General features: G+C 39.3%; 1 protein-coding gene across 6 annotated transcripts; it reads right to left on the bottom strand.

Annotated features, from left to right (window-relative positions):
* Window positions 1-1001: 1001 nt before the first annotated feature.
* Window positions 1002-17341, bottom strand: LOC114095592 (putative methyltransferase-like protein 21E). Of its 6 annotated transcripts, none has more exons than XM_027938907.2 (5): window positions 17196-17341; window positions 14724-14803; window positions 4635-4801; window positions 3781-3898; window positions 1002-1642 (listed from the first exon to the last, which is right to left on the bottom strand). In XM_027938907.2, exons 2-5 carry the CDS (start codon window positions 14791-14793, stop codon window positions 1239-1241), a joined length of 759 nt encoding a protein of 252 aa, XP_027794708.2. In that variant the 5' UTR covers window positions 14794-14803; window positions 17196-17341; the 3' UTR covers window positions 1002-1238. The 6 variants fall into 6 exon arrangements, with proteins under 6 accessions (XP_027794708.2, XP_071467740.1, XP_071467738.1 ...); XM_071611639.1 differs by lacking the exon at window positions 17196-17341 and adding an exon at window positions 16952-17186; XM_071611637.1 differs by lacking the exon at window positions 17196-17341 and adding an exon at window positions 16962-17186.
* Window positions 17342-19723: the final 2382 nt, after the last annotated feature.

Genomic DNA, 19723 nt, shown 5'->3' with positions numbered 1-19723 from the left:
TCAGAGTAGAGAAGACTGATCCCAACGAGCAGTGTCACCCCGAGGACACAGTGACAGCCTAAATGCTCAGGTCAGAGCAATGGAGGGAAGAAACTTTTCAATTCATCACATGGACAGTATCTTGACATCTATGCTTATGCTAACTGGGGACACAGCAGAGTAGTTGCCAACCAAGACCAGGTGATTACGTGGAACAAAGCCCTAATTTTTTGCTCTTTTGCACTGACTTCAATTACTTCTGAGTTTAATCTTTAAGGCCCAATGTAGAAAAAAAAAAAACACTCAAGATTTCAAATATCTAAGTCTATATATGTTTGTTCATCAGAAGAGCTTCAAACTTTAAAACCAGCCATATGTCTGGTTAAGATTAGAGGCCTAAACCTTTTCATGTATTTTCAACACGAAGATTTTATATTTGCTTGTTTTAATGAAACAAATTAATTTTACTTGGCTTAAAAATAAAACAATAATTCCTCCAAAACCTCAACTATTCTTTGTGCTTTCATTCATTTTTTTATTTAGTAGCATGAAACATCTTTGCCCACAACCTCAAATCCATAGGCTGATTTCAGAGTTATGCTGGAAGCCCACCCTGCAAGCAGAGGAGAGAGAATACCTCTAAGCTTGAACTAATGCGAACCACAAAAGCCCATCATTTTCCATTACATTATGGATTTAGCTGCAGACCCCACCTTTGTCACTTTCTTTATTTCTATGGAGAGAATCCTTTAGGCCAGTGGCTAGAAGGATGAACAACAATGTCCATTTTAGCAATATCATTAAAACTATCATTTTGTAATTATACATTAAAATGTTTATAACATTTATTGAAAATGATAACAATAATAATGCTAGAGCAATGAGGAGAGCTGACAATGAACACACAGAGAGTTTGCCAAAAGTCCCTGTTACCATGTGATTGGAAGGTGGCCCTTAGTGCTAGTGGAGATAGATGAGGAGCAGGTTACCCCAACCCTACAGCTGCATCTCTTGTATGCAAAATTCCTGCCTGGGGTAAGGCAAATTTGGGAAGCTATCCTCTATTCTCATAGGAGCGTGTGTGTGTGTGTGTGTGTGTGTGTGAGAGAGAGAGAGAGAGAGAGAGAGAGAGAGAGAGAGTGTGTATACTGTACATTTCCCTTTGGGAAAATAGTGGTGCAAGAGATCATTCAGGTCTTCTTTAGAGTAATAATCTGCTAGAAATCACCTGAACACTTCCATGTCCTCATTAGAGGATATTATGCATTCCTTCGATTTTTTTTCATAGCTTTATACAACTTAATATTCAGACTAGGGAAGCTGGAAACTTCCTCCAGATCAAACAGCTCCTTAAATCTATCTACAAATTTATTTTCTTTTTCCAACCTGAACTTCATGGCCCAGAGGACGATGGTCGTTTCTTTGCACAGATGGTCAAAGGTAAGGAGGAGGTCTTCTAGGAACGGGTGGGCGTAAACAACATCCGCTGCCAGGACATAGTCAAAACTATTGGAGGCCCTGGGGAAGTTTCTATCTAAAGCTACTCCCCAGGAGAGTTCCTTAACCTGAGGCAAATGCTTGCATTTCATTTTGGTGTTGCAGGAAATATTATACTGCAGGTTTCCAAGTAACTCAGGTAAGTCTGTCGCAGTCACACGAGCACCTGTAAAACAAAAGATTGGTAGAAAAAGTAATTCTATGGAATAGGGTCCCACTATCAGCTGACAAGCTGACATGCACTCTGCTATTCTGCTTAATTGCTAGTCCCAAATAAAAGTCTGGCCAGCACATATTGAAAGATGATCCCTTTCAGAATGGGTGCTAAGGTGGCCTCTGTCCGTGATATTCTTGCACACCAAGGAACTTTTCTGTTCTCCTAGTTTTTTGTCTCAGTTGTTGTTGTTGTTTTCTATTTATGTAGTACATGTTAGGAGAAAAATAACTGAAAGAGATATTCAAAATCTTTAGTGCCCTGATTAGAATAATCTAAAGTCATGGGTGAAGGAGAAATAAGTTCTTCCCTAAAAGATCTCTGGGCTTCAGTCATGTGAGTCCAAGTGGGTGCATGTCACATTTCCTGCAGGTAAACAGGAAATGCTCAGGTCAGAGCAATGGAGGGAAGAAAACTTTTCAATGCATCACATTGACCGCTTATGCTAAGTTTTCAACTTGACTCCATCACAAGTGTAAATCTTCCCATCATGACCTGTCTAAAACCCATCCATAACATAAATGCAATGGTCATAAAGTCAAAGATCATAGATGCAGGAAAAATGTTTAGATTAAAGGGATAGAAAGAATTCCCTAGTTATAAGTATACAGCAGCGATCATTTTCAGGCAGGAATTTGGTAGGAACAAATTTATAGAAATTTCATTCTTAAAGAGAACTTTGAACAGTATCAGACCTGAAAATAATCTAAATAAAATTAGAGATGGCTAAAACCACAGCATCAGACAAGCACAGGCCGGAATACGAAATGGGAAAGCAAAGCTGGAAGAGAAGTCTAGTGTCGCTCGGAATAAATGAGAATCCATCCCTTAGCCACAATGTCAAGTTTCTCTTAACACTGATCAGGAATGTTTTGTAAAAAGTATAAAAATGGGAGGGAAATATGCACATAATTGGCAAAATCACAGAAATATGAACCTCCACATTCTAGCGTGTGTGAAATCGGTCATTTTCAACAAATATTTTTAAATCCCAAGATCAGGAACGTGCCCTGCCAATACTAAGTATAAACTGTTAATTTTGAGAACTTTGTGTCTAGAGAGATAAGCACCACCACTCTGAGAATACTGACTAAACAAGACCTCCATCTTTTGATGTTTGTTCCAAGTTAGACAAACTCACTGAAGGGATCAATTCTTCTTAATAAAACAAATGAGTTCCCAAAACACAAATTCTGTCTCTGTACCTGGAGGCTTTCAGTATAAATCAAATAGTGTCTCTGACTCTACCCATACCAAATGGAACAGTGACTTTGGAAGCACTGTGGACGGAGCTATTTCTTTAAAATACCTGGGAGAACTTCAAGGGTCCTACTCCTCTCCAGTGTTTAGAAAGTTGTAAATTACTAAATCTCAAATTCCTCTCAAGATTGTAGAGTGGCAGGTGTGCACTTCTGAAGATCAAGGAAATCAAGACAGATTTGGGTAGTGCACCTCAGAGAAGGCAGCTAAATTAAGGCGATGAAATAGGTAACAACAAAGAAAGACTGAACTGAAACAGGTTCTGGCAAACATGGAGATGATCACACATTCCGTGGGAAAGCCGCTGTTGAGAGAAGGAGGGTCATAAAAGAATGGAAATGACCTGAGAAAATAAATCCAAACACCTAAAAATAGAAGCAGATGTGTGACTGTTACATGATTTCCAATATCCCTCTCTATTCTAACAGGCACTTTTCATAAAAGCATAGGACTTCAAAACCCAAAAGGAATCTACAGCTACCTAAGAACACTGAAATAATGTTAAAATCTAAAGAACATCAAAATCAGCATCAATAGACCATGTAAGCCTGTTTCACAGTCTGCTCTAATAATCAGGACGATGAACTGAACGTCCACTTAGGTATGCTTCAGCTAAAGCTTGTGGGTTAGCGCCCCATGGGAGAATTACCACAAATTCAGGAATGAAATGGTCAAGAGACATAAGGATTGGTACAGTTTATTGATGAAGTCCATTTAAACAATTAAGGTTACAAAGAGACTCAGGTCATATAGCACACTGGAGAGTAAAGACTACTTATTTTGGATCATTAAATTCTCATTCCCCCATTCAATCAAAAATACCTACTTACCCAGTAAACTTGCCACAATGGAGACCAACCCTGTTCCAGCTCCAATTTCAATCACGTTTTTATCAACCATATTATACTGCTTTGCATTTGTTTCCAGGAAATAGCATAAAACAAGTGCCTACAAAAATTAAATTAAAAAGTTGGTGCTTGGCAAGTAGTAACAAAGAGCAAGATGAAACTCCAGTAGGTTAATGTGTCACTGATGTTACAGGTGAGTATCCCCATGTGAGTAGGAGAGCATCTGTGGCTGTTCATAGGCCTCATTCCAGGAAATCATCACAGAATTACATCCCCAATATGTTTAACATTTTGTATAAAAATAGTCTTTGGGGATTATTGGGAGGAAAGAGAAATAACTAAAAGTACAGAGTTTAGTTGCTTAAGTTGGGTCACGTTTCAAGGAAGCAACTAGTAATAATACCAGTTATTTTTAGTGTGTGGGCCAGGGCAGGCTGCAGTGGAGGGTCTGTGTCCTTCATGCTCAGTCGTTGAAGGAGTGGGTGCCCTTTGAGAATATTCTGCATGTTAGACTCATACAGATGTCACTCTAATTGTTTAACCCAAATGGAGCCAGTAAAATGGGAAATAAAAACATTGACTCTTCTACACTCTACAGTCATAAAAAACTGAAGGAGTAAACAATGTTTTTATGTGTCTCACACATTTTGATAAAGTTAGAAATAGAATTAATTAGTGGAAATGACTTCCCAATTGCATGATTTCTAAGTTTTAGTGCTGTGTGAGGTCACATAGTAGCATTATACAACCTGTTTCCTTCTTCCATGTAAAACACATCAGTGAACCAAACTGACTGGAAAACAATTGAACGTAGCAAATTTTGTATGAAATTATACCGAGGGCCAAACAACAGCACCGTAACAGTCCATCGCTTCAGTAATCCGAATCTCATGACCAACAAAATGAAAGGCTTCCCAGGAAATGCTTGTTACCAGAGTTGGGATAAAACATCTGGCCATGATCTCTGAGACCACCTGCTTGTCGTCATGGTCTTCTCTGGCCTCTGCAAGGAAATCAAAGAGGTAGTAGGTATCTTAGAAACCCAAGACAGAAGAGAAGCAGCTAATGGAAATGCAGCATTTCCTGGGCTCAGTTACTTTCAAATATTCACTGACCTTAGATGAAACTAAAAAGTAAGGTCTACTCTCAAGTACCTCATAATGTAAGCTAACATTCACACATCAGGGTGTCCATGTTTTTCTGTTTTCTAGACGTCACACTATCCATTTCTGCAATGCTAAATGCAACACAGAGTGACTGACATACTACTTAGGCAATATGTTGGGCAAGGAGTAAAGCTTAGAGGTAGTGTGCTTGCCTAGAATGTGCAAGAGGAAGGAAAGAAGGAAGGATGGAAGGAAGGAAGAAAGGGAAAGAGGGAGGGAAGAGGAAGGAAGAAAGCAAGGAAGTTTCCAAGGACCACCAATCAGTTCTTCCTGAACAAGAGAAGACTTTGATGGGATATAAGATCCTACCTTTTTGTAGAGTCTACACAGTATGATTTCAGGTGTTTTAGTGACATATAATAGGCTGTTCTATTTAACTTGCTTTTAACCAGATAAAAGATATGTTGCAATACCACCCACGATATGCCCTAATATTATTATTTTTTATATTTATTTTTTAGTTTTCGGTGAACACAACATCTTTATTTTTATTTTTATGTGGTGCTGAGGATCGAACCCAGCGCTCCACGCATGCCAGGCGAGCGCGCTACCGCTTGAACCACATCCCCAGTCCTATTTTTTATTTTTATATTATTATTTTGGGGCACTCATGGAATGTTGGCATCTACAGTCTTACTTATGGTTAATAAGTAACATTTAACTACTGATTATTGAGCATATACTTAACATGCTAGAACCTGCTATAATATTGACTTAATTTTGTTGTTGTTGTTGTTCTGGGGATTGAACCCAGGAGCACTTAACCACTGAGCCACATCCCCAGCCTGTTTTATTGTTTATTTTGAGGCAGGGTCTCACTAAGATTCTTAGGGCCTCACTAAGTTGCTGAGGCTGGCTTTGAACTTGTGATCCTCCTGCCTCAGCCTCCTGAGCCTCTGGGATTACAACTGTGCACCACCACGCCTGGCTGCTCTTAATCTTTGCAATAACTGTATGGTACACACTATTAGTTTCACTTTCACTGATAACAAAGCTAAGACTCAGAGAATCATGTTAACTTGACCAAGCCCACACAGGGTATAAATGAAAGAGCCAAAATTTGAGCTCCATTTGTGGTTGCTCCAGAGCCTCCTTTCTACAGTTTTAAAAAGCTGTGATATAATGTGTTTTTTTTTTAAATCTATTTGTCTCTAAGAGTTTACAAACTTAAGTAAAATGTGAAAGAGAAATCTATATCAAATGACGTTGGGAAACGAACAATATGTATAAAGTGCTTTGCATATTGCCTGCTACATGGTGTCTGAAAATTACTACTACTACTACTATCATTATTATTATTTTGAAAGTATAGCAAAGTGTATTAGAAGAGAAAGAAGAGGGAGCACCCTCAAGGGAGAGAACAGGTCCTCTCACAGAAGAGACATAAAGAATGATCATTATTTTTGTAACTGTTACTATTTTGATCACGAAATTCAGACAGAACAAGATCACCAGTTAATCAAACCCTGGATGGTATGGCGCAGACTTGAAAACTCAACAGTTCATAGTGCTGTGGCTGAGGTGCTTGGAGTGGTTTCATGAAAGAAGTCTGTCTTTGGTCAACCTTTGTTCTAACATGACTTCCATCGATAGAGAAGTTGTTTCTCTCTCACACCGGCCCTTAAAATCCACTGCTCCTTCCAGTATTTTCTGCTCTCTCAGCTCTTGCCATCCACCTCCCCTTCCCCAGCACTCGTGAAGTCAGGCTTAGTTTTCTCCAGAAGAGAAGATGGAAAATAAAGACCAACTGTGAATATAAGGAGGAAACAGCATGAAAAGACAAATCCAACCGAAAAACAGTTTTAAATTCCTAAGTAGGAAGAGATGAGGCAGCAAAGTCTCATTGTAACCACTTTAGCCAGAGTAATCTTTGTTCCTGGGTTAGCCCATTCACTCACTCTAGAACTCTGTGCTGAAGGCCTGGTATGCACCTGCCCCAGTCTGAGTGGTGGAAATATGGTAGCTGGCCAGAAGATGTGGTCACTCCCCTCAGAAACACTGGAAAGACAGACTTAATTCCTCTACACCTCAACAATGCATGTGATATCTCAGGGCATCAGAGATTGGATTTAATAATGTGAACTATAATAAAGGTGAACATAAAGCCCATATTCTGGTAGAGTTTAGCAGCACTATTTGGGGTGGAAGCAGATATAATAGAGATGTAGGTTTAACTGGGCCTAAGCTCAATATGAGTCAAAAGTATAAAACCAGTATCAATAAAAATTTGTACACTAAGGTCATGTTAAGAATATAATTTCTAAAATGAGGTCAGTAAAGGCTCTGTTCTATTTCATGCTGGTCAGATCATACTGTTAGTCCCATATGCAACTGCAGAAGTCTCACTATACTGGAATGCCAAGACACTGGAGGAACCGGGAGGTGAGACATCTTGAAACTCAGCCACAGGAGGACAATTTGAAGAGATAGACCTGCTCCTCAAAAATAGTAAAGACCTGAGGGAACACAAGAGTTGCTACAACTTTAAAAAACTAGTAAATAGAAGAATTGGGGGGGGGGGGTGCGCATGCGCATGTGTGCCCCGCATAGAATCTAGTCAGAACCATGTGTTCCCCAAAAGAACTCCCGCTTAGGTACAGCCCACAGGAAGGGGCCTGTCCATCACCCGATTCTCCCACTATCACACTGACCCTCAGTAGAGATGCAACAAAAATAGCAAGATGAAAAATTGGTATTCTTCAGCAAGAGCCACCTCTTCTAATATATTCCACTGTACTTCTCCTTAAATAACTGCATGCATTCGCATTCAGAAGAGCTCCAAGAACCAAATAATACTGGTAATATGTTTTATTTGAACTTTAACTTTCATTCCACTACATGCACTTGGCTTGCTAAGAATGAAGGAGTGGGGGAGGAGGTTTGCTGTGGTGGCTCTTTAGGGAAAAGCAGAGAACATTAATTGCTTCCTTGACCTTTAGCTCAGCGTGTCCTCCTGGGCCTCCTTGCCTGCTCCTTGTAAATGCAGCACTCCTTTGACAAGTCACCTAAGGTACCAGGGATTAATAGATGTTAGAGTACACCAAATCCCAGGAGCATCTCCTAAAGTTCCAGCCTTTGATACAGAAACTTTGTCAGTGAATATTTACTGGTACAACTTGACACCTCTGACTTTGCACGTTCTTTTAAAGGTTAGTTGGCCAGATTAGTGCTGCTGTCTAACAAGTCAGTGATAACAAATGAATTCCTGGCTTTTGACTGTCTTTCTGAATATGCTGAGCTAGTCCTTTCTTTTTGATAATGACTACATCTTTGTCCTCATGTGGAAATGAAATTTTAAAAATATATAGGAGTATATTGTTATAATTGACAATTACACTCCCAAGACAAAGGACCTTGAAAAATATTTCGTGAAACAACTACAGCCACTATTAATTGCATATACACTAAAAAAGAACAACTTTATGTAACACATATGGCAATTCAAAACTAGTAATAAAACTATGATGATATTGTATCATATAGAAATCATTATCAGTTTGAATAAAATTTAATTGATAATGTTTTATATTAATATCCTGTTTTGCATTTAAATGTTATATGACTACTATAGGCATTCCATAAGAAGTAGCCCTCATAAAATTAGCTTAATTTACATCACAAAGCCAAAATATGCTGAATATGGCTGCTTAAAACAATTTGTCAAAGAGGAACAAGATCTTTGTAAGAATCACACTGATAAAATAATCAAGTTTCTTTTGAAATGACTGATGAAGCTTAAAACAAAATTTCTTTATGACAATAAAAAAATCACAATAATGTCTAGATGTAATATGTGAGATTTTAAAAGGAAACATATATATCTCTCTATGATTATTTCCATCTTAAAACACTGGCTGTTCTTACCCAGCATGAACTTCTACCTAAAGATCTTGAGGTAATAGTTGTAATACAGTAGTAATTTTTTATGTAATATTAAGTTCTAGTAATGACACCACCTACTTCCAGGTTGATAACAAGAATCTCTCACCTAGAATCTAATGAGAAGAGCAGTATACTACACAGGCATCCTGGAGCAGCCTCCTTGCAATAGAAGGGAGGGATCTATACCCCAAAGGTAATTTACAAAGCACACCATTCCTCAAGCTGCATTGTTTACTGAATACGGGATTTGGTGTTTAAAAGATTTATGAATTAGCAGATAGTGTTTGGTTCTTAATTAATATCAGAAGAGCAATTTCCTCAAAAAGTTAATAACATTGTCATATATTGGAATTCTAGAAGCATTTTTGGACAATTTTCCCACATATATTCTCTCCTTATTTTCTAGCACTGGGACAAAAAACTAAAACTGGGTAACCTTACACAAAATAGTAGATCTTGACTTTCCTGGGTGAAAGCCCCCAAACTCCTGATGTCTTCACCTTTAGATGAAAGCTATCTACCTATCTTAGAGTATTATTTTCTTGATGAATTTAATATTGAAACATAACCATCAAAAGATCTTAAATAAAACATAATCAAGACACAGTATTATAATTATGTTGCTATCTTGGGCTTATCTATTTTAATGCTTTTTCATACAAAAAAAATTCTAATACCATTTTCCTGCTATTAAATCTTTGCTGATTTAAAATTTACCAGGTGGCTCTTGTTCTCCTGAGAACTAAAGGGTTTTCAAGTATGAAGTGAAAATTAGCAATATTCTGCCACACTATGAAGACTATTCTCCTGAGAAAAATTCAGTGGTGAATTGATTTTGGTGCTGGATTACAGCAAGCCTTCCAAAATAGCAACTCTGTCTACAGTCCTCTCTTTTATATCTTTAAGGTCAGTAAGAACAATAATAAATGAAGGGTCAGAGCACAGAAATACACTAAATAAAAAAGGAAAAAAACAGCAACTTTTTAATAGCAATGACAAGTGAATTCAAGCTTCCATTTGCAGGCTGTCATGAGAAAGTGTCAGCAAAATATCAAGTCAAGCCACTCTCCTAAATGAAAGCAACTGTCATTCAACCGAATCTTCTACTCAAAGAGGAATGTCATGTGCTTTTTAGAAATGCCTACGGATTTTTTTAAGATGTTAAAGATATTTTCAGATAAATAAATGGGCACAGGCTAATCTGAAACATACAATCGTGAATGCCTCAGCAATGCCAATATCTTGAGCCCTTATATTGAAATGGGTTCCTGAGAAAAGTCCACAGATATGTTCTATCTGCTGGTACACTGAGTTTCAAGAATGAAGAGTCTGGAACTCTAGTTGAGGAGACATCTTATGTCTTCACAGAAGAAGAAAATTCCCCTTTTATTGAGACTGCTCGGATGCAAGTAGAAAACAAAGAAGAACCTCAGTTCATTGTACTCAAAGTTCACTCCTTGAATCATGAAAGGGAAAGATTCAATTTCACTGTCAGTGGAGTTTGGGAAGTCTTGGAAAGCCCTTCTCTAAAGGCTATAGAAGTACCCAAGTTGGTGGGATCAGGAGAAGCAACCTTGAGGAGGAGACATTTGTGCTCAGGGAGCTATGAAAAGATCAAGGTGCACCTGGGATCATTGTGAGAAATGAGCCTGAAGAAGCTGCCTGAGACCAGACTTGTTGCAGTGTTGATCCTTGTTCTATAAGGGAAGGAGGAGCCAGGAACTGATGTGATCAGATGTGCTGCTCAAGAACTACCTCTGATACGGCTTAGATGTGAGGTGTACCCCTAAAGTTCATGTGTGAGAAAATGCAAGAAAATTTAGAGGTGAAATTATAACCTATTCAGTGCATTAATCTCCTAATAGGGATTAACTGGGTGGTAACTGTAGACAGGCATGGTGTGGCTGGAGGAGGTGGCCATGGGCCATGGGGTGGGGGCTGCCTTTGGGGTTGATATTTTGTGAGCTGAGTTTAATCTCTCTCTGCTTCCTGGTGCTTTTCACCTTCATGCTCCTCTGACATGCCTCACCTCAGGCCAAGAGAAATGGAGTTGGCCATCTATGGACTGAGACCTCTGAAATGATGAGCCCCAAATAAAATTTTCCTCCTCTAAAGTTATTCTTGTCAGGTATTTTCATCACATCAGTGAAAAGGCTGACTGAAACAATCTCTGGCAGCAGTGGCTGTGGGACTGGTGAGGTCAGAAGCTAATGACAAGCCCGTTGCAAAGGCCCAGTTGACGGGAGTCTGATGAAGGCAGCAGACAGAGTTGAGGGCCGAGTCCCACCGGTGTCCTTTGAGCAGCACATGCCTCCTCTTGGGGACAGCAACTGGCACCCAAACCTGACATTCAAACCAGAGTTTTGAAGACATCTGAGGCAGATTGAGGCAGTAAACTTGAGTTATTTTTGTTAAACATGTGAAAAATTGGTTGTTTTTTAGCTGATACTTATTCGGGTTACTTTTTAAATATTTAAAATGTGTTAATGAGTGATGCCCACCTTAGTAATGCTATGGTACCCCAACTATAATATCACATATTTTACCTCACACTAGTGTGTGGTAGGTTTCATAAACAGAGATAGAATTACTCAGGTAAACTTTTTTCTTTGTGCAGTAAGGCTAATATTATTCATAAAAGCATATTACTCATTAATCCAACTCCGTAAAGATTTATGAAAGTCCTCGGGAGAGAGTTTCATGTGATACCCTGAGTAGGATGTTATACTAGGCCTGAAGGAAGTCAACTGGCTGGTGACCAGAAATATAAGACCATCTCTAACGAGCAAGCCTAAGTCCAACCAATAGCCTTGGTTATAGTTAATTCATTTATTCACTCATTTATTGAGCACCTGGGCACTATGACGATGAAGACAGACCAACATGTAAGTGCTCTAACAGAGGCTCAACCAGATAATTCAAAAATTCAAAGTTCCACTTCTCAGGAGCTCAGCAAAGAATTACCTGAACCTTCATGATTAGGGGTTTGCCAGGCAAGTAAGATATGTCTTAAGAGGAGATGTGTCTCACATAGGGAACAATATGTGTCAGCCCACTGGCGAAAGATCTCTTGACCAATTTTACAATTCGAGGAACTCTGAGAATATATGAGGTAAGTGGAGGGGTCAGTAGCACAAGATAAGACACTTACACCATGCTTAGAAGTTTTGATTCTATCCTACAGGAAACAATGAGACACTGAATAATTTTAAACAGAAGCCTAATGTGGCAAGGTTTGAATTTTAAAAAGATCTTGCAAGCCACAGTGTGAAAAAGGAACTAGAGAGGGTAAAGAAAGTTAGTCCAGAGTGAGATAGCCAATTAAAGGCAGTTAACAACACTGGAGAGAAGAAATGATACAGGTCAGAATCAAAGCAATTGATGCTGGGAATGGAGGAGGAAGAGTAGGAGCACTCATGGAGGAGGGCAGGCGAAACCAACAGGCTGTAATGGGGAGGGGCATGAAGGAGAGGGAGAAGGCTCTGGGGTAGCCAGGAAAGTGATTCTGCCATATACTGAGACAGGAAATATACTGAGGGGAAAATCTGAATAGGAAACCCACAGTTAAGGCATAGTCATCTGTGATAAGATGTGCTGGCCATCGAGGGGAGCCACTCAGATGAAGGGAACCTGCTATAAGGAGCTCAGTTGCCAACAGTGCCGCTCTCTGTGTCTTTGGCTCCTTGAGAGCTTCCTCCCCCTGCGGCTGCCTACCACAGCCAGCCCATCCCATGTTGGATGCCCCTTCAGTAGTCAGCTTCAGCTCAGGGACATCTCTTGCCTACATGAGATGTCTCAGAACTGTTGGAAGCTCTTCCTACCCAGTCTATCCATCTCTCTCCTTCTTAGGTGTAGGACCTAAGCCGAGATCTGAGAATTCTGCCTACTTCTGCTCCTTCCTTCTTTATCTCCCACAAACATTTCCCCAAATAAAGTCCTTGCACATTTAATCCCACTTGGGCATTACTTCTGAAAAGACCCAAACTGACTCAAGGCAGTCTAATAAGCAACTGGAGTGATCTGAGTTGCTGTGCACCAGAACCCCTGACTCTGGGGAAGGACAGTCTCCTCCATGGCTGCAGACTCTCAGGAGACCGTTTTAGAAAACTATGCTACATGTGCTAAAGCTAGAGAAGGCTGCAGGCAAGCGTGGGACACGTGGCATTGTTAATGTGGATGAGGTTTTAGACAGATTATAATGTAGCATCAGAAACATGTAGAAAGGAATTGCCAGCACGTGCCCTAGTCATAGTTTTCATCTGTGTATAAATGAGTGACATTTTATAGTTCTTGAATCTTCATGCTGGTGTTGAAATACAAGCTAGGAGTCTGCTCCATCCTTTCCAAGTAAGAGATACTAAGTATAAAAGAGCTGGGGTAGGACATATCAATACCCTCCGGTGCTTGAGAACGCCGTGTTCCCCTTCTGGGAAGAGCCTTTGTCAGCAACACAACGCCTGGCTCTGCTCTAACAGCACACTCTTAATCCCCCAGCTCTGTGCTTTTGAACATATTTTTAAAGCTTTAATTGGCTATACAGATGATTATGGGGTGTGTTTGTTCATGTTGTAAAATATTTTAATACTACTTCTGTCTCAACCTTACCTTGAACTTCTTCCACTCCCTTTGTAATTTGCCAAATTATCATAAGCACAGTTGAAACCAAGAATTGTTACTAATGGTAATGATAATGATGTAATTTTATTCATAAACCACACAGAAATTGTATCTTCACTCAAATTATCTAAATGGCTGGATTCTCTAAGTGATTACAAATTAAATGTTTAGGTTTGCAAGAATCGCTACAGGAAAACCATTGGTGTTTAAGCCAGGTAGGCTGCCAACCCTGGGCACGCCCCCAACTCTCTCAGCCTGAAGACACGCTCATCTAGGTAGAAGCCGCCTGGTGTGGCCAAAAAAGGGAAAAGCAGGATGACAATTCTTAGAAAGCGCCACACCATGATAGACCAGGAGGGAGAGAAAGAAAGAAGCAAGATGATTTTATTTGTTTTGAATTGCTCAACAAAAACATGGTAATTGTTCTAGTCTCTGTCAAGAATATCTACAAGTCTACACTTTTAATCTAGAGATAATGGGGTACTTATATTGTGAAAACCATGCAGGTTCACACTTCATATGTAAGACTACGTGAAACTTGTAAGACAATTTAAATAATCACACTGCTGGTAGAACTCAAACTTAAATTCTATATCCAGAGGTCAAATTACATTAACACATACTTCATATTTAAGACCATGTAGTAATGATGGGCTAATTTCAAATAACTATACTGGTTGTAGAACTCAAATCCTTTTTACATCTAGAGGTCAAATTACATGATGTATTTGCCTCTAATTAATAGTCAGAGGGATGATCCATAAACACGTGTTACAGATGTTTGTATAGCCTAAATTCATCATTCATCCAAGCATTAGTAAAATCTTCACAGTTTTTTCCATAAAACTATTTAGATCTCTCTTGCAAGCTTCTTACCTAAAATAACTTACAAATCACAAACATGCATTTCATGTATGGTATTGGGTAAAAATAAAATTTTCCATCTTTACAGATAAAGAAAAACTCTAAATATATAGTAAGTAAGTTCTAATTACTTAGTAACTCTATATATTTTATTTATTGTCTGCCAAAATTATCTCAAACATATCCCCAGGATCCTAGGTATGATAACAGTAGGCATAAAAATTTACTGGAGATATCTCAGGTTAGCAAACACAAGCTGAGACATAACATGCAGTAAATCAATGTCCTAGCTCCCTTCAAGACATGGATGAACACTGTAAAAGGAATATTTTATATTCTACTAATTATTTGCCTCCTTAGAATTGGTCAAATGGTGAAAGAAACAAAATTATTTACCTTCTTGAACTTCTGTCTCCATCAAGTGATCAATCAATGGATGGCTATATATTGATGTTTTCTTGATCATTTCTTGAAAACTAGGCAAGTAATAAAATGTCAAATGGTATTAATGAAGTAAAAATATGTACCGAGCATACTCATGCTTACCTACTAAAGTTTAACTTCAAATATAGCTGGGGGAATATTAAAGCACCACATAATAAAAAAGCATGATTTAATCAAGACCAACTCAACACTACCTAGTACAAATCACAACTGGAACAAAGGCTTCAGAGTCAGGACTTCTATAAGCTACTAGAGAAAGAACGTGTTCCTCACCAGAGACAAACAGCTGCCACAGAGAGGCACATCATACTGCCTGGTAAGACAGCAATGCCAAAATTTAAGAGATGACTAAAACATTGGGAAGAAATGGGTTCTGCTTGGTGCATTGAAAACCATAATATTAATCTAAAATAAAGCATCCTAGCAACCAGTGCAGAGTTCATTTGTTCCCATCTGTGCGTCATTAGCACTTCCTCAGTGTCAAACAGCACCAGGGCCAGATGATCGTCCTAGTAGCTTCTACCATCTATGCACACCATCCCAGCAGACATATAAGACTGAATAAATCAAAGTATTTCATGCCTCTCAAGTGGAGCAGATAATCAGAATTAGCTCAAATGAGCCATTACTTAAACCTCACTAAAGTTTGATTGGTATCATAGAAGCTATCACTGTACTACCATAAATTAGTAAAACACTTTCTTCCAAGGATCCCAAACTACTTATAAGTCACATTTCTTCACAGCATGCCTCAGTAAATTAGAAGCCAAATTATTTTCCCTAGAGTTTACAAACAAGGTCACAGCTCAAATAATAGCAAGACATATGTTTTGTTCCCAATTTAATCTTTTCCATTAAAGAAAGCAGTCTTCATTACACCTGTCCACATGAAAGCCAGTATTTATTAAATGTTAAACCTAGACACACCTAAATGACTTAGCCAAGTTTACAGAAGGTTAAAAAGTATCATCCACAACTTCTGTTTTGCTGCCGAGTCCTCTGGTAGAGCCTGAAAGGCTTGCACCAAAGCAGAGTTTACTACTGTACACACTGGCAGTGGGGCCGTGCATAAGGATTAGGATCCTGACAGCTGCAGCTTCCTCGCCTCTGGTTACACAGCAGTGAGGCTGGGACACCCTTCTAAAGGGGCTGAATAACAGAATGACTGCGGTCCATGAAATAGCTAAAACCAATAGCTAGATGTAAACCACTCCCATGAGTAAGCAAAGACTGCACAGAGGCAGCAATCCAGTTCTCCCACGTCAATGTCAAGGCTTATTCTAATACTCCACGGCTATCATGTCCTGTGAAATGGAGGCCACCTAATTTTCATATCACCAGTCTGTCTGTTTTCAGAATCCAATTGCATCAGAATTTACGCAGCACTGCTCTGTGCCCAGGAATCAAAGCACCCCAACTCCTTCCTATTCAGGTGGAATGGCAAGCTAAGGGTGTGTTCATCTCTGTACTTACACAGGTGCACTATGTACCTGTAGGCATGCATAAACATTCCCCTGTCTCTGAAAAGATCCCCTTGATATAAGTTACTTGAAGCAACAAAGCCAAGCAATATTGCAAATTTAAACTTAGGAATGCAAGAAACACTTGACATTCCATGACTTACACAGAGCTAACCAAGGTCACTCTGCTGTACTAGGCAGGCCTGCACTTCAGGAGGCTCCATTTAGTTACTCCTATCAATAATTAGCTGGTGATTTTGACCATACAGTTAGCATGTTCCCTGGCTTTCTCATCTACTAAATAGGGATATAAAAAGCATATAATATACATATTTGTTGGTTACGATTATAGGTAAAAACATTCTAGAAAGTCTAAAATCCTAAACAATACAAACTATTATTCATAGGCAGTTAATTTTGGGCAAATGACACTCTTTTTTGACTATTTTTAAAGCAAGAATAAAGAATTATTTAATGTATAAAATTATGACTTTTTCAAAGAGCTGTTTGAAAGATGATGCAATCCTTGGTGCTGGAGTTCTTCAGAAGCAGAATCCCTAAATCAATCATCTTAGCCAACTGTTAGACATAATCATTTCAATTATACAGAACTGTTTAAAAAGCAGAGACACAGAGATTTCTGCCTCTGGCTGTATGTACCTAGAGCAGACCTCTGCTTCCTTAGGAACCAGAAAAGCAGGTTTTCAAATACAAACACACATATGCTCACGTGCTCCTGTTAAACAGCATCGCATCAAGCTGTCCAGGTAACAAGAACTCCAGGCACTGATCCCCGGTGAAGAGAAAGAGGCTGAGTAGCCCAAGAGGAAACAATGGACCCAGCTCAGCTTCAGGCAACCTCACAGAAGTGGGCAGACAAAAGAACAGCTGGCAAGGCATCCAGGCACTGAGGGCCTGGATCCCAAAGAAGGGACAGGGAAGTAGCCTGACATTCCTCACTGACCTTGCACTCACAGCAATGAGTAATTGTGCTGTTTAGGGCACGAGGCCAATTTCCCAAGCATGACAAGGCAAAAAGCAGAACAAGGTTCAGAAGAGAAACACCAGGCTTTCAGCTGGTACTCCTGGAGAACCTTTTAGGAATAAGGACTGAGCAGCAGCTGGAGTTTTGTAAAGACTGAAAACCAGACTTGAGTCCACTTTGTCCTGATATGACATGACGTGATCAGCCCTGCTGCCTGGCAGAATACCTCTGGGATCCCTGGTTGCGGGGGAGGGGAGTCAGCACAGCCACAGTTTCTCATTCAGAAATTTTTTTCAGTCAAAATTCACCAAGCACATCAACAGACAATAGAAATAAACTCACAGGTGACCCAGATAATGGAATTATTTGATATAGGCTTCAAAGCAACTGTTTATGATGATCAAAAAACATATAAGGGAAACTATACCAAAGAATTAGAGTATATTTTTTTAAAAAAAGAGTCTACTAGAAAGAAAGGAAAAATAACAATAAATGAAAAAAATTCAATGTATGGGTTTGACAGCAAATGTAGATAAAGCTGAAGAAAATATTAATAACCTGGAAGATAATTTCATTTTATAGAAAAGATGCTATCACCTAGATGTAATAGGTAATCAACTTGCTCTGAATAATGATAAATTGGCTTTGCTGCTGATTATTTTCAACAGGCAACTTATTTTTGTAAGTAAAACAAAACCCTGGAATTTTGAGTTAGATTTGAGTTCAGGTAAAAAATCTTTTTTTTTTAAAGCGAGAGAGAGAATTTTTTTAATATTTCTTTTTCAGTTTTCGGCAGACACAACATCTTTGGTTGTATGTGGTGTTGAGGATCGAACCCGGGCCACATTCATGCCAAGCGAGCGCGCTACCGCTTGAGCCACATCCCCAGCCCCAGGTAAAAAATTCTTACTGACTAGATGGGTAGCTTTTATAGTCAGTTAATGTCTCTAAACTTGTCTATTCCTTTGTAAAAGAATATCCTTTGGTCACACAGTTAAACTGAAAAAGAGGATATACTATCAAAGGGTTCTATAAATATACTTTTCAGCATGTTTCTCATGGTCCTGAATAACCATTTTCTCCTTCTTCCTAGGCACAGACCAGGTAGAAATCACATTTCTGAGCATGTCTAAGTATGGCCAAATGCTCAGTTCAGGTCAATGAAATGGAAGAAAAGTGATTTTTCCATTCACCCTTAATGTAAGACATTCTGCTTGTCCTGGATTTGGTTCTTTCCCCTTCCAGGAGGGTGAAAAACTGATGCAGTGGTCACAGTCTGTTCAAGCAAGACACCCCAGAGGATGGCTGGCCTGGGCTCTGAATAACTCAAAAGACAACAACTTCCCCTGTTGACGCGTCGACAGTAGAGTAAGAGAGAAGGAAGGCTCTAGCTCACCTAGACCATGTATAGGAAGGTCTCCGTTACAGTGACAGACTTTATATCAGCTAACACAATGGAAAATAAATTTGAATTATCTATTAAAGCCAACAAAATCAAAATATTTAGCACTGTTCTACCCACATGTATATGCAAAAACTCCCAATTACCAGTACCTTTGAAAAATACCAATGATATGAAAACATGTTCCTGTCCTCACTGAGGTGTTCTGCTTCAAATACCTCTAGAGCAAAGAGGCATCAAGAAATGACTTGAGTTTATTGTGCAGATGTCATTGTCAATGTGAGAAGGAAGCTGCTAGAGAAGACTGAGAGAAGCAGAAGCCATATTTGAAATTAAGAAGAAACAATGAGCATAGAAAAGCAACAGCTGAAGTCCAAGTATCCCAGAAGTTTGGTTGAACAGTAAACAAATGACAGCCTAAAATCCTGAGGACTCATTGAAAAGTTGTTGAAAAGTATCTGTTTGTATCTTATTTTCTTTGGTGAAGATTTTCAATTTGAAGGCCAAATGGTGGAAACAAGGAAAGATGGAAATACCAAAGATACCAGAAGGATTATGAACTTGGGAAGGCACATCTGAAGGTACCCTAGACTCAAAGTAGCAGGCTACTGGAGATCTCCGCCTAGTCATCCTAAAGTAACCTAGGCTGACCACTGGACAAAGAGCTGTGCCAACAGTAGTCAACACCTAACGTGAACCCACCTACACTGGCTTGATGAACCCCTGAGCCACCAAATTTATTTACAGAGAAGTCAGCTTCTGACACCTGAAGTAGTGTGAAAGCAAACATTACGGTGCAGAGGTTCCCATCATTAATGCTCACAGGAAGAACGAAGCGCCTCAGTCAGGTTTCCTAATTAATTGCTAAAATCGCAGCAATCATGTTCTTCAAATATGCTCCGGCAGTGAGGGTCCCTCCTGCTATCATTCTAAGAAGAGCTTGAGGGAAAACAGCAAGCAGTGGGGTGCAGGAATTTATTTGTTACTGGAGCTGCCACTATTTATTCCTAAACTACACAGGTATCTTTCTTCTCACCTAGGTATGAGTCAGAGGGAAGGCATTCTGAGAGCCGGCGCTGGTCATGTAGATTCTTTGTTCTTTGTT

This window comes from Marmota flaviventris, chromosome 4, assembly GCF_047511675.1.
Source record: "Marmota flaviventris isolate mMarFla1 chromosome 4, mMarFla1.hap1, whole genome shotgun sequence".
Lineage (NCBI taxonomy): Eukaryota > Metazoa > Chordata > Mammalia > Rodentia > Sciuridae > Marmota > Marmota flaviventris.
This window is presented reverse-complemented; position numbering and strand designations above follow the sequence as displayed.